Here is a 16,423-nt window from a genome sequence, read left to right as displayed (position 1 = left end):
GGCAGGTCTCACCCTACTCCTAGCCAGCTGTTCCCTGAGTGGTTTAATGGCTGTGATCTCTTCCTGGACCACATAAAATTTCATGGCTTATAATTTAAGAAAAATTCACATACTGAAAGACAGACTAACAGAGAAGGATATTTGAGAAATTACAGGAACAAAGTAAACCACACTAATCACTGGAAAAAACAGAGAAGATTCCATATCACTATTTAAAGAATAAAATAACATTTGCAATAAAGAGGTAGGCAGTTATCTGGTAAAGAAAAAACATATGAAAGGCTAAATGCTTAAATAGAGGTAGTTAAGTAAAAAATAATCCTTAAGCATTCATAACTCTGGGAAAAAAAAAAAAAAAAAGGAAAAAAAAAAATCAACCAGATAGGTGAAGGTGGCCATGAGCTTTAGAGTTTCATTCTTTAGCATTGCAATTTGGCATCTCTGGTGGCTCTAGTACTACTACACTTATTATGTCAGCTAACTAAGACAAAAAAATCTGGCCACAGTTTGCTTAGGTATGATTTATGGGCTAAGACAGACTATAGAAACTCTGCACTGACACAGACAGGGACTAAACAACATAATAAATTAAATTGTTAATTATTACGGACCAAGTCACACTCTATTCAGGAAAAACCTTTCTAAAACCATTGCCAGCACTCTGCTGCGTGAAACTGCAAAATTAAATTCCCATTCTTTTTTTAAAATCAGTTTCTTGATGAAAACTGAACAGAGTAATTATCGATTCTGGCACTCACTAGCTGGCCCGCAGATATTAGCAAGGCTGGACACCACTCAGAGCTGCTTTAAGCAGATCACTTGAAGACCCAGGCTATTTGTCAGAAAACATGTGGAGTCTGCGCTCCGTGGATGTTCATGGATTCTTCTAAGAAAGCATACAAGAAACAACAGAGAGGAGTGGATTGTGGGCCTTAAAAAATAAATGAATTACAGAAAAAAACAAGTTATTGTTTCTAAAGCCAGGAGACAACAAACTTTTTGCAAAGAGTAGCAGATTATAAGGATTCTTCATCTTTATCTATATTAGGGATGTGTAAAATTTACTGATCAGTAACTAACTTGCAGGAGCTTACTTTCCATCTCAAAAGCACTGAAAAAGAGACCAATCAAATTCTGCCTGCCACTGATGGGAGGGGCAAAATAGCTCAGCAAAGAGAAGGATCATTGTAGTGGCCTACAAATACTTCTTTATGTCAGCCTCCTACTGCAGGACACTTCAGGAAGGGCCAATGTCATATTGTTTACTAGTCTTCAAAAACATTCTGAAGCACTTTCTTAGCGATGGTTTGGATGAATCCATGTAATTGGTGCTCCAAGAACTCCAACAGCAGTATTAAATGCTGCACTGTGTCTTTTTTAGTAGAGAAATATTAGGAGCTATTGCAGAGACAAAATCACTGGACTAAGGGGGCTGGAATCAGGGTGCTAGACAATTTCATCTAGGCTCCCTTTCCCATGAAAGGCTGGACTAGATGATCTTTTGAGGTCCCTTCCAACCTGGCCTATTCTATGAATCTGATGAACAGGTAGAAATAGGTGTTTTGCTAGCGCAAATTACTGATTAAATGACAACCAGGAGCTAGTCAACTGAAAATGGTGTGATGGTAAGCTACGGTCTCTTGTTAGATTTGGAGGCAGAGTAACAGGTAAGTGAGGTGAATTTAAAATAGCTGCTGTCAGACGAGCACAGATAAAAAATTCCCCTCTAATGCAGAAGTGTGAATTTGGAGATAAAGATTTGCACGAGACATATATATCATAATCTTAGTTTTAGGAGTTCAAGATTATTTTATTCAGACTACCACTCTGTTAGTTCCTTACAGTTAGAAGTCATTTATGGCTGATAAAAAGATTCGAAAAATTTGATTTAGAATATGTACTATTTCAACCTGTCAGGATAAAACCTTCATTTTCCCAGATTTAATGATTTTTTTATTACTTTCCTATTGAAGATACTGTCCCTGACTTTCATTTAAAAGACTTCATATGAAGCTGCAAGTGTTAAGTTCTGTAATTCTGTCTAGTTCAAGTTCTTAAAAAGGTAGAGGGGGCGGGACAGCACAGGGGTTAAGAAGTATTTGCTGTAGTTTGTGTGGGGAAGGAGGTTGCTTGTTTTTAACAACTGATTTAAATAGTTAACTGCATGTTATTCGGTTTTGCAGGACTGTGGTAGTTGGCTATAGCTCTTTGTGGTATCGATGAACATGCATTCTGGAAACTTTTCCTTCTTGACATTTGTATATAACATAAACCAAATGTCCCCTTAAGCCTGTAGAAGATGCCCTAAGTAAAGCATGCTGATAAGGCACTACGTAGTCTTGTTGGACATAATTCTATGACTGTTTCATCCAGCAACAAACCCAGTTAACTCAGTCTTGTGAATGCAATTATTTGTTGTGGCATGCTGTAAGCCAAATCAAGGAAACGATCCAGGTCAAGGAAAACAAAACCAGCCAATCTTGCCTGGCAGGCTTCAATGTTTTACATGTGGACTCTTTCATTGTTGGATTTTTATTATTATTATTATTTTCAGATCAGTCACCTGATCATTTGCATTGGTCCAGGTGAGGAGAGGTGAACAAACAGCCTTAACAGTGACACAGGAGTGAAGTCAGGAACTTCTCAGGTAGAGTAGGGGAAACTGCACCTTCTTTATGTTGCTTCCTAGTCTGTTTTAATTACACAGACTAGACTGACTACTCTCTCAAACAGTTAATCTGGCATTTTTCAACAGTGCCAAAGGTATCACTCTTTCTCTATTTTTTTTAAGCAACTTACTACATAGGTGAACTGCCCACGTCAAGGTTACAAGTTTGAGACTGCAGGACTACAAAACCACTGCAGCAACACTATGCAATACTTCTAATCGGGTTTATAAAAAACAAAACAACAAAAAAACCCCACACACTTTTAAAGTTAGTTGTTTGTTCTGTCAGTTTTAAAAAAGGACAAATTGTCTCCAGGAACCGTTATTTTATATAACAGCTGTAATATTTTAAATACACTGCATCTCATTTACCACGATGTTTACTGAAAAACTAGTTGTCAATTTAAAATAAGAACACAGCTGTCACACAACTGAAGAAGAAATCAGGTTTTATTTACTGTTTTAAACTATATTAGCTGTTCAGCTATACACTTGACAATCTTTGGGACTGAGCCACTCATTTTTATGTTTACTTCTCAACTCCTGCAATAATTTTATCCTCATTATTGAAGCCCTCAGTTAAAAAACAAGTAGATGATTGGGTTAATGTTTCATATAATGAGCTCTGATGATGGCAGATAGGCTAGAATGTCAGAAAATCAACATGGATCTTGATATCACAACCTATCTATCTGTAACAAATAAGACAAATGAGAACGAGGGAGCAAATGCATCTGCTTTTGTCCTCTTAATATACGGGACATTGTAAGCTTACATCTAAAATTTTCACTAAATAGAAAAAGATGCAAAGATGGGTCTCAAGAGGAAGTGATGCAAGTTTGCTTTCACCACCCCTTTATTTGAAGTTCCAGGAATGCATGACATGAAGCCTTTAATAAAAAACTAATCCAGTGACCTCTTTCTTTGTGTCATCCTACCAAGTGTGGAAGTGAAAGGAAACTGAGGAAAGAGGGGTAGCAGGGGACGAGAAGATGTGGTCATGAACACAAAGATTCTGAAACAGCCACAGGTCAGATCTTGCAGCAAACAGAGGACAAAGAATAAAGCAACTAGGGATACAACCATAACTCAGCAAGATACTGCAGCGGGAAGCACACCAGTTCGAATGTCAGTGCAGTTATGAAGATGAAATATCCCCACAAAAACAGGGAGGTAGACAACAATATGAAAAGGAATTTCCTGTTCCTCAAACAATCGGGAAACCTGGAGTAAAGATTAGTCAGTGTTTGAGAAAGCCATCATATCTCACACGCATCTATTAATTCAAAGAACTTACTGGAAAGAAAGTGCTGTGATGCAGGCCCAAAATCTCGGTGTGCCTCCTGTAACTGTTTAAGGCGATCCTCTACAGACACCTACAGATAAACACACATACACAAAATTTACATTGCATTTCCTTTGTAACACCAGGGTCATGATAATAAAAACACTTGTTTACATTCATTTTTAGTTAAACAAATTTAAGCTGTCTGTGTGTCATAGCACTTATTTGACATCCAGCTATTCAAGGCTACTTTTTTTTTTCATTTGCTTGATGAAAGTCATGTTCAAACCTTGCAATGTTCTCATGCGTGTACTGCAGATCAATAATGAACAATAGTGGTTCCATGGTGACTATAACCGACCGCTGAAGTTTCTGACCTCCTCCCAACCCTTCCATTGTCCAAATTTCCATAGTCAGCAGGTCTCAGTTTGATTGTATTGATCTCACAGATGTCTTTCCAGCACAGAACCATTTGGGAAGATACTGCTTCACTGGCTGACATGACTCCCCCCTGGTTTATTAATTTAAACTGCACTAGCACACCCAGCAGCAGTTCAGCTGCTTGGTTAACTGAATTTGAGAGAACATATACAAAGGGAAAAAAAAAAAAAACAAAGAAAAAAAAACCCAACTAAAGGAACACACTACCAAATTATATTAGGAAAGGGAAGGTCTGATATGACATACTACTAAGTTTGCCTCTCAGGACCGGCTGATTCAAAACTACTAGCCCAGAAACTGATGCCCAGGCTTTGAAAATTCAGTCCCACTACCCTCTGCTAGAGAAGCAACAGCTCTTCCGTCCTTCCTCCACTTCTTTCAGACACTTAATATCACCCTAAGAAACCAGGACAAGAAATAAGTAGCAGCCGACTCGCACTAAGTATTTCCTTCTAAAAAAAAAAAAGAGTGAGAAAGTGCAAAAAATCATAAATAAACTTTTAACTGATGTAAGAAACTTCATTAAATCATTCACTGTGAAACTGTGCATGAGTTTGAATGGCAATCCGGCATATTGATTTACCTTTCTCAGACCATTTAAGCACAATAACCATAACTAAGCAATATGAATTTCTCTGATTTTATAATGCTAAATGGTCTATTGCTCACATCTTGTTATAGAACTACTAATACTTAAGTCACTTTAAGCGCAATTCCCTGCAGAAACTGAATATTCAAAACCAAAATAAAACAGCTTTCACACAAGCTGGAAACACAACAGAAATATGTACACCAGTTTTCAGAAACAACAATTTATGCTGTAAAAATTCTGCTATAAGACACAGAAAAAAGCACACAGCAATAGTTCCCACTAGTCTCCAGAGATTACTGCAGTCTCCTAAGTGAGCAAACTGCTGAAACAGCTTGAAAGGAAAACTTTTTTGGTCAAGCTATAGAAGGAAAGACTTTGTTGCTTTGATATCACTAGAGTAACACCTTAAAGACAGAAATAATGAACAAATGCTAATGCATCTTTTAAGAGAACAGAAGAGAGTGAGAAGCATCCCTCCCCACACACCTACTGCACACATTCAGAAGAATACCTGTAAAAGTTTCCACCGCATATTAAGATCATCTAGTTGACGAGACATCTTTAATGATGGATAAAGGTCAAGTGGAGACAGCTGACTGGACAAATCATTCACCGTTTTAACTTTCAAGTTGATGGGAGCAATTTCTTCTCTAAAAGCCTAAAAGAGTAAGAAGGATTCATTTATGTTCAACAGACATCTGAGCAGCACAAAAGCCACCATAAACTCAACATGGTGCTGACTTGCCTGACGTGGCAGATATGCTAAACAACTGTATGCAACTCTGCTCTTCGGCAAAGAAAGTTCACTCACTTCAGTATTGTTAATGATTATTCATGGATTCATATCCATCTTTACAGAAAACCAGTATGAATATACTCAAATGACCACATCCAAATTGCACCCCTAAAACAATTTAAATAAGTTTTTTAGCGGTGCCATATGGCATTAGAGTTTTTCTTTCCAAAAAGAAATACGCAATGCTCTATCAGGAGCTTTAGCAGTATACAGCCTGTCAAGTGCTCTTAAGAAAAAAATGTGTTCGGTAACTACAGTTTTCCAGTATTAAGCAGCTGACAAAAACTCAATTTAAAAACTATTATTGAATTAGCAAAGCATGAAGGAATGTATCTTCTAAGAAAAGCAGTACAATGTTTTACCTGATTAGAATTGTAGAGTAAAACTATTACAATAATTAAAAAGAAGAAAAAGGTTTATTGAAATCAAATGGAACTAAATACAGTATTAAGACAAAATTGATGCGAGTTTTAGTTACAGTTGAAAAGATGCATCAAATGTCTTTCTTGCTGTGAGCAGTTAATTGTTCAATTGTTAAACACCATGAAAGAAGCCAAAAACAACTGGGAAAAAGATTTTCTTTGGACAACTCAATTATTTACCTCCCTTCAAAATCTCTCTCATCAGGCCCAGGAACAGAAGGAACCTACTGGCAAGAAAGAAGCATTTGGATTCTGGACAGCCAGCAGGCCCTGTTACTTCAGCAGATGTTTCAATTTTTGCACAGCAATGAAAATCTAAAAGACTTTGCTTTACTCTTCTTTACAGAAAAAGCCATCAAGCTATGACAAATCGCTTCTTAACATGTGAACAAAGAGCTATTCAACATCAGCATCTTATTGCTTGCTTTAGTATCCATATTAAAATGTAAGAGGGGGAGGAGAAGATGCACTACTCTTCTCAAATAAACAGCAGTCTGGATATAAATCATCTTTGACTGCCTTTGTTTTAAAGATTTTGGTTCCATTGAACCTGAAAATAACAACAAAATGTGGAGAATGAGGATGCTTACATTGATATATGTGAAATAACGCAGCCCTATGTTAATTTCATACTAGTCTACAGGCTATGTATACATAGAGAGAGTCTTTGCAGAAAACTGGTTGCAGCCCATGGCCCTTCATACTTCTAACACCAGCACCCCATGCTGAAGACATGGACGGTCAGGTACATGATCCCAGGGTCCTCTAATGTTTTGCCATATTCACTCTTGAGCTTAAAAACTGAAAAGTTGTGTTTGTGAAACAGAAGCTTGATGGTAACTGCTAAATCTGCCTGAAACGGCAATCTTCTCTACCTACACATGCATACTCACATGTCCTCCTGGAAGCCCTGATATTCAGGCACTCCCCCAAGCACTGTGCCATTTCCAGTCAGCTTTCCTGGACAATGTTAATTATCAGAAGGTATTCCTTCTTTGGGGAGCTCTGCATTACTGGGTCCCTACCCAACCCGTGCATCTAAGCAGGGGACAACTACTAGCCATCATGAGCAGCCATACCTCAGGGCACCTAGCCTTGCATGGGTGGCCTGGAACCCTGTCTGCAAGAACTGGTATGCCCATGAGAACGTTACAAAGTAGTACGTGTTGCTCACTTTGAAATAATCTTGAAGAAAAGCCACACTAAAGTAAGAGCAAATACACATTTTCACTCATACAAGCTAAAACAGACAACAGATGTGTGAAGTTTGTGGAAGTTAAGGAACAGAAATTAAAACTATGTATATAATTCTGTATGACTGAGACACCTCTAAATGTTCTTCTAACAAGAAAGCTATACATGACGGCCAAACAGATCTGACAGCTCGCTGCTACAAAAAGTAGGGGAGCCTACTGTCAACTGCCAGGAGGATAACTGACTCAGCCTGGGCAAAGTTCCAAACGCTCCCGTGGCCTAACTATGGATTAGACATTATTTATAGGAGGAAAATATTTAAATCGTAGAACACAATTTTTTTTTTCATTTAATGAATGTTACATTCTGTACACATCTGTAGCTTGCTGATTACATGGGCTTATGCAATCACAGCTGACACAGTGAATGTGGCACAGTGTTGCACCTTCTTTGAGACCCCAGATCTAGCCTTTAAAGACCACTTTAAACTGTATGTGAGAATTTAACTATACAGTGTATACATACACAATATGACTGGGGGAGTAGAATGGAGGGGTCTGACTCTCACACAGGCAAAATATTTCCCAGGAGTTCCACACTTACTGTAGTTTTCTCAATGTGATCTGGTAATGAATCTATGAGTAAGTCTCCCACGGGTTTCCAGCCATTCCTCACGTTTTCAGCCTCCTTCAAGTCAGCATCGAGGTCATCCATGGCACATTGCAGGTCTTTCAGTTTTTCTAATGCTTTGTCCACTTGCTTCTGCCAGATACTGGCACTGGCATTTAGGTTCTCCCATTTCTCTTTTACCTCTGATGACTGCTTACGCATAGCTTTGGCAATCCTCATGGCTTTCTCCTCAGCGGTTAACTCTGCAGAGGGAAAGAAAAGTTACACTGTTTATTTCTTCTTTTATTCATGTCCAGTTAAACAGACAGTGCTCTTGAGGTACACGGTCAAGAGAGTCAGTAAGTCCAGCGTCAGTTGATAATTTATTTCAGTGGGTCTGAGGTAGAAGAAAGTTCACCTTGCCATAACTGAAATAAACCTTAATCAATCAATCCTAATGATGAAATAAAGCTTGATCAGAAGACTGGAAACTATTCCTGACTTCCATGTATTACGATATCTGCAAAGCACAGGCAATTTATCGCTGGTTTGTCACTTTTGGAGGCACAGGGGGAGGAAATAAAAGATCATTCTTCCCTACTGGAAACCACAACTAGGAATCTGGGGACCATTTTGTGTAGAAAGAACAAGAACAGTGCCTGGTTCCTGAATCACTTACCACCACCTTTCACCTTACCATTAGGACGTCTCCTCTTCCCATTCTCTAGCAAAACCCAAGGTGTACTGAGTACCACATGGTGAGTGGTTCTGCAGCTCTACATCCATTTTTCTGTTAACACCGAAGTCCTAAAAGGCTGGTTTAAAATAGGTTTTGCAAATCTAAAAATGCTCAATGAACCTGTTGACTGTCTCCCAAACTTCAGGCATATGTGTCTAAATCCCACGCCACCCAGCAACCATGGAAATCCCATTCATGTTAGCAAAGACCAGCTACCACTGAATAAGCAAAGCCAAAGTGAGCATACACACAATGTCAGGACATAGTCCCAAGAGATCACAGAATCACAGAATGTCAGGGGTTGGAAGGGACCTCAAAAGATCATCTCGTCCAAGCCCCCTGCCAGAGCAGGATCACCTAGAGCAGGTCACACAGGAACAAGTCCAGGTGGGTTTTGAATGTCTCCAGAGAAGGAGACCCCACAGCCTCTCTGTGCAGCCTGTTCCAGTGTGCTGTCACCCTCACAGTGAAAAAGTTTTTCCTGATGTTAATGTGGAACCTCCTTGCACCTGTTGTCCCCTGTCCTGTCATTGGACATCACCAAGAGCAGCCTGGCTCCATCCTCCTGACACTCACCCTCTATGTATTCATAAACATTAATGAGGCCACCCCTCAGTCTCCTCTTCTCCAAGCTAAAGAGACCCAGCTCCCTCAGCCTTTCATCATAAGGGAGATGTTCCACCCCCTGAACCATCTTCGTGGCTCTGCACTGGACTTTTTCAAGCAGTTCCCCGTCCTTCTCGAACTGAGGGACCCAGAATGGGACACAATATTCCAGACATGGTCTCACCAGGGCAGAGTAGAGGGGGAGGAGAACCTCTCTCGACCTACTGACTACACCCCTTCTAACACACCCCAGGATGCCATTGGCCTTCTTGGCCACAAGGGCCCATTGCTAGCTTATGGTCATCCTGCTGTCCACCAGGACCCCCAGGTCCCTTTCCCCTATGCTACTCTCTAACAGCTCAGTCCTCAACCTATACTGGTACATGGGGTTGTTCTTTCCCACATGGGGTTGTTCTTTCCCAGACACAAGACTCTACACTTGCCCTTGGTTTATTTCAATAAATTTCTCCCCGCCCAGCTCTCCAGCCTGTCCAGGTCTCTCTGAATGACAGCACAGCCTTCTGGTGTGTCAGCCACTCCTCCCAGTTCTGTGTCATCAGGAAACTTGCTGAGGGTGCACTCTATTCTCTCATCCAGAAAATTGCTTATATCTAAATCTCCAGTCCCTGGTAAGCCTGCAAGACATCGGACAGAACTCCACACCACCACAGAAATGCCTCAGCCCTCTGACAACAACAACCAAGACAGCTGGTGGCTTATCTCAACTCCACAACAGATGATTTCTGCAAACCAATCAGGCAGCCTATCAATAAGAGAACATTCTGCCTTTCCTGGGTCTACAATTTGAGACTGAGCAAACAGTCAGAAAGCCGAAAAGAAAACTCTAGGACATCCCCAGCAGGTCCTGCTGTTTACTGCTCAGAAGGGCCTTGCTGGAAAAAGTCATGGGTAGCTTCCTTTGCTAGGGAAGAGTTGCTTCAGTAATGACAAACAAACCAAGTCAGTCCCAGAGGATTCCTCGTCTACCCAACAACCTTGCGGTTTCCGCAGGCAGAGAAGCGAGCAGAGGAAACCTGATATAATGCAGAAACCAGAGAACAGAAGAAAGGGTAAGAGATGTGGCATATGCTAAGCCAACTGGCCTTCTATTCACTCCCATATAAAACCCTTGGAAAAGGTTTATCACAGTATTCTTGTGATTAAAATTCAAGTGTTATCTATTAATAAATTATACACAACCACACAAAGATGAAAGAATCATTTTTATCAGAAGTCAAATCAGACATATAATCTTGCATTTACTGATATACTGTCTTTAAAATCATTATAACTGACTAAGCTTGGAGATGCTGACTTGGGGGAGGATCGTGAGGGGGCAACATACAAAAAATGGGGGGGACAAAGTTTTTTGTTTTTTGAAGGCTAGATGAATGTCAAAGTAAATGCACTGTTATGGTTGCAAAAGTTCTCTTACTGTACCTCTGCTGATACAACTATTGTTCCATAAACACCCAATACAGGAAAGCACCCTGCAAGTAATTAATACAAAATAAATCATTAGAATACATTCAATTTGTTGCTGAGAAGGGCAGGTACATTTTTCCCAGATGTAAAAGTAACAGAGTTGTTTGGATCAAAACCAGTGTTTCTGCCCATCAGTTTCACATATTTGTGTTTGTTTTTTTTTAAAGTTTTTTTTCAAATCTTGTTAGCTCATATTAGTCTTGATACATGCTAAACTACAAATACTAGAAAGGTATTCAACAACACAATCCAGATGCCATCTGAGAAAAACAAATAAACAAACAAGACTCACAATGCATGTTTTGCATTTTAATTGGTGGTGTAGGGGGAAGAGGATGTTGCCAAATGACCAAGTATTGCCCAAAAGCACAAAGCATCTTACTAAGAAGTGGTTACATAGGAGAAAAAAGTACAATCAACGGTAACCAAAGGAGAATGGAAGGCAAGGATAATTAACAAGAGCCAACATCAGCAAAGGAAGGAAGACAAATACCTAGGCTGTAGGTTGCAGAGCATGTTTTGACCTCTAGAATTAGAAAAGCTCTTTCAAAAAACAGAGAGCCATTTGAAGAAAGACTGGAGCTGAGTAGGACAAAAGTAATTTTTGAGCTTACCAAGATATTTCAGTGACTTGCTGGTTGTCATAAGCTATCACACAAGAGCACTGCTCATGTGCACTCTGCCTGCAAAGGCAAAGGCTAGCCAGGCTTAGGGATACTGCAACAGCAAGAAGGTATTTCAGAAGAGGAATTCTGGGTAGAACAGTTGTGACAAAAAAAACTGCAATGCTCAACTAGATGCAAAGGGATATAAATTATGTATGTAGCTCTGGGATATACAGACATGGCAATAACCCGCAATTTGCAATACTGACAGACCAGAATAAAGATGAAGACCAAAGATATGCTGTGATAAATTGTACCTTGTCTCTGGAATTCCAGCAGTTCCAGTAGAATGAATTACATCACAGGACAACACAAGCTTTGCAAGAGATTTTAGAAAATGGAAAAGAAATAAAGCTGAAGTCCCAAGTAAAATCCCCTTTCAGATAAAACCTGTTGTTCTAAACAAAAAACAACAGCAACAAATTGCTTACGCAAAGATACCAAAGAGGTTATTACTGAAAGTAATTTTGGATTTACTCACTATTAAGAATAATAATATACTGTTGATGAACAAATGAGAATCAACTACAGTCCAGTGACAAAGGGACAGTGAACAACCTAGAAGCCAAGGTACACTGCAGCATGCAGGCAAGTTGTACCTAGTGGCAGAGTTTAGTATCATAGGATCTCTTGTAGGCTGAGGTATCCTATGATATTCTAGGATAAAATTACAGGCCTCAGGAGTAAAAGCTGCAGGACTTTAAGAGAGGATTAAGGAAGCATCTAGAGTTGGAATGCTTTACACAAGGAAAGGGAATATCGAGCTTTGTTGAAAGTGGACAGAAAACTGCAGACCCAGTGGAGTAAGACTCCTTTGCACCTTGAACATGTGAATATAGGGGACATTATACCCAGAAAACGGACTAAGAAGAAGTTACACATATACAAAGCTGCAATCTGCCATTTCCATCCAATATCATGTGCTTGCAGTATCCTTCAGCTGTTATCAGAGCTAAAACCTACCAATTCTGCTCTGCATAAAAGAGCAGAAAGTTGGAAGGTCTTAAACGTTCTGAACTAGATTATTAGCGGGTCATTTAAAATGATCAGTCACTTGACAAGGAACATGCTGAAAGCTTTAGTAAGAGCTGGAAATCTTGCAAAACTTTGGTTGTCCATACAGGTACTGACACAACAGATTCAATGAGTGCTTCTTGCTCCAGTAGAACCAATAAGAAAAAAAGTGGCTGTAGCAATAAATGGGAATACGAGAACAGTGGCTTGCCTTCACTTGTCTGGCCAGCTGAAACAAGGCACCTTTACTCATGACAGACTAGTCGCATATTTTGGGAAGGAAAAGGATTCCAGATTGACTGGGTTGATACAAGTATCCTAACTGAACTGAAAACCGGAACATCTTTTAAGACCATTTGTCACATCATTGTCATTGCGCAAGTGTATCCGCCACATATTTTACTTCAAAATTATTAATTAATTGCAAGACTGATTTTTTTACAAAAGCCTTAGAAGTGCTTGTAAATTTGCCCTAAAATTTACTATGGAAATAAAGCAAAACACATGTTTTTATGAGCTATAAACCCATTCATCATCTATTCATTTAAGAGACAAATACATCTTGTATAACCTCATGTTTCCCATCATGAAAACCCAACTTATTAATGAGCAACACATTACTTTTCAAGCAGATAACATTCTCCAAGATACTGGTTGCATACCATAGAATTGTAAACCTCAAAAAAAAAAAGTCTTAACAGTGAGAATTTCCTTCTATGAGTTTCGAATTTGTTTCACCAGTGTGTCATTCCACTCACTGGCAGACAGAGTTCCTTTTTGCTGGGGAAAAACGTTACACAGTGGTTGTTGCTGGTTTGTCCCCACATAATATAAAGTCTTCTCAAGGATCAATTTTTTTTTCCCTTCACTTTTTTTTTTTTTAATGGTACTTTTACATTATCTCCATTTCAGCACCTGCTCAGAAAGTAAGAAAAGCCTATATCCACTGTTTACCAGACAGGAAAGATATTAACTGACCTTGCAGTCAGGGAGAAAGAGCAGAAAAAATAGTCTGCTTCTGTTGTGGAAAAAAACTTGATTTTAATAGCATTTTTTTGTTACAAACAAAGCAATGAAAGCACCAACAGCTTTTCTGTGTTTCTAGCAGAGACAGAGCGTGTGGAAAGAAAACTTTCAAGCCTGAACTTTACAGCATGTAGCTTCCTTATGTGCTTACATATATGGAGAATATGTACCCAGAAAATTCTTCTTGCTTAAGAATTTATTTTAGATGTCTCGAACTATTCCTACCTCTGGCAGTTTTGATTCTAAGCCACTATGCTTGATCCTTATTATGTGGACTTGAACCAGTGATCTCTTTCCATCTTGCCACAGTTACATTAATTTCCTTTTACTTTTGCATATTCTTAACAAAATATACTAGAACTGGAGCTGATTTCATGCCCCCTCCTTCTCCCATTATGTCAAACATTGTCTTTTCCTTTGCTCAGTCAATATTTGCACCAAAAAACAAAGGGCGACACAGCACTGTAACCACTATGAAAACGTTCACAGCATTTGAACAGACATGATGGCACACTGTCAAACTCCTAAGCAGAAGAACCAAAAGCAGTGTTATTGTTACATGATGCAGTCTTTAGCATGGCTCCAGCGAAAGCATTCTCTGGGTTTCTAAGAATCAGGACAGAAAACTACTTTCTGATGGGATGGGAATAGGATGTTTAAAGAATAAGCAGCAACTGGTTAATGTGGAAACGTAGCAATTAGTCACACTCCAAGCGCGCAACCATGCAAGCATAACTCAATATGTCACCTCTTTCTCCTGTTCAAACACCTGTTACATATATAGTTAAAACAAAGAAAAAGCACAGTCATCCCATTTAAGTGTTCTTCTATCAAAACTGAATGTTCTTCAAGCCAGAGAAATATAATTAAACAAAAAGTGAATGAGGAAAGTCTCTGCAGGACAACAGACAAATTACCTTTGGTCTGCAGAAGACAGAATTGCAATTGTATGGTGAATCCTTCTGGAACGGGCCCGGAGTATGGGCTCCAAATAAGGACAAATGAGAACAATGTTAGCAAATACACATACTCCTTAATAATGGTTGTTGGTATTTCCCGGCGGTTGCTGATAGGGAAGACACAGAAGGGTGAAGCAAAGAGAAAATAGCTTCTAGTTAAAAGAGATAACTAAGTTGTACCACAGCATCTATCTCCAGAAAACTAATGAAGATTACAGCAATCCTGAGAACCAGCATAACCAGTGTAATTTGTCGATATAATCAAAACACATATAATACTTTTCCCTAAAAACAAGTCACCATTTTGTAATAAATGGTATGATCCAAAGCAAGTTCACAGTAGTTTTGCACAGTAGAAGCCCAAAGTTTGTGTTGCTCCAAGAACATAAACCAGGTATGAATTAAGTTTTAGTCTGCCTCTGCCACAAAACCAGAAAAATCCAAATATAACAATACTGTTATATGTTATGATGTTATAGCATCACCAAGCTGCTGTGTTTTCTTCCAGTTCCTGTTGAAGGAAAAGTACTAATGGAGAGAAGGCAATTACCACTGTATCCCAGTTACTCGAGGCAAGCAAGGAATTAATCCTATGTTTCTTTCCAAAGCTCTGCAACTGCAGATTGTAACAGGCCTTTTATTTCTTCCAAAGATCAATACAGACTTTTTTTCTGGCACAGCACATATGGCAGGTAGCCCCTCAAGCAAGGCTGTGGGAGACAGATATACATCCCCTAACAGCATTTCAAAACAAAACAAAGGCATTTATTTTTTCCAAAACAACACAAAACCAGAAAATAAAGACAAGTCAGGCACCACAAAAGATAGGGCTCCCTGACTTGATGGCATCCTCTAACAACAACACAGGACTCTAAAACACTGATTTTCTGAACTTTTTTGAAGTTCTAAGCAAGCTTCCTCAGCGTGCTTTCTCCTTATACACTTTACCTTTTGTCTAATATTCTGCAATTTCTAATTTGCTTTCTTGAGCCTCATTTACAATGTTTTTGAGCTATGTTTGCTCTAGAGTGCAAGAACGGAATTTTATTTCAAACAAGGTTCTAACCTTTGAATCCATCAGTCATTCACACTGCTAGTAGCTTAACTGAGAATTCTCTTGCAGACAAAGCTTTACTGGTTTCTGGAGTCTTTAAAAGAAGGCAAAAGCTAAAGTTCAAGAACATGGCTTCCACCTGGGAAGCATCCTGTATTTAAGCTGAAACTGGGACATAATATAGCATATAGGCGAAGGATGAATATAAGTCTGCTTACATCTTGAGGTCCTCATGGTTAAAAAACCGAATAATAAATCACAATGGCCTCAGGCCAGCCAGTTTCCAAAATTCAGCTGTTAAAAATTCAGGCTTAAAATTCCTCTAAGTTTGCAGTCCACACCACTCAGCAAATGGAAATGACTTCCTTGAACTTCACTAATATGACTCCAAGCAGTCAACAATGTAGACCCTACAGGAAGAATTTCAAGGCTTTACCCAGGTGGACTAAACTTGTAGGGTAACTAAGAGAGCTATTTGAAAAGGAGAGAGATCCTTAGTTTGAGATTCTCTCATAGGTAACTGCACATTTCTCTAATCTTATGAAGAAACGCTCAAAAGGCACAAGTGATTGAGCTCTGACTAAAAGAGAGGTAGCAGTGTTCAAAATAATGTAAGCAGTTTCTGGACATGATTCCATTGACCTCCAGTGGGCTCTACCCTCTTCGTTCTCCTAAGCACTTCTAATTTTCACACTCAAGACTTGATACTCAGCCCAGCTGCATAGCAGAGAACAAAAAATTTTCCAGTGGTGTGGGATAGCTAGCGGACAGGCACAAGTGGTTCAGAATAGAAACGCTGCCTGCTATCTATGTTAGAAAACAGTAAATTGTCTATTTGCAGTGAGATCTTCCTTGCTAAGAGAAAAAA

At 39.2% G+C, this 16,423-nt stretch overlaps 1 protein-coding gene across 1 annotated transcript in view; it reads right to left on the bottom strand.

The window, feature by feature from the left end:
* Positions 1 to 16,423, bottom strand: part of UTRN (utrophin) — a 397,724-nt gene that overhangs the window by 76,383 nt on the left and 304,918 nt on the right. The window contains exons 55-58 of the mRNA XM_086461077.1: positions 13,432 to 13,434; positions 8,002 to 8,270; positions 5,498 to 5,644; positions 3,966 to 4,044 (exon numbers count right to left, since the gene is read on the bottom strand). Coding sequence (XP_086317203.1) covers positions 3,966 to 4,044; positions 5,498 to 5,644; positions 8,002 to 8,270; positions 13,432 to 13,434 — 498 coding nt within the window. The remainder of the gene's footprint in view (positions 1 to 3,965; positions 4,045 to 5,497; positions 5,645 to 8,001; positions 8,271 to 13,431; positions 13,435 to 16,423) is intronic.

This window comes from Leptosomus discolor, chromosome 2 (genome assembly GCF_034619465.1).
Source record: "Leptosomus discolor isolate bLepDis1 chromosome 2, bLepDis1.hap2, whole genome shotgun sequence".
Classification (NCBI taxonomy): domain Eukaryota; kingdom Metazoa; phylum Chordata; class Aves; order Leptosomiformes; family Leptosomidae; genus Leptosomus; species Leptosomus discolor.
This window is presented reverse-complemented; position numbering and strand designations above follow the sequence as displayed.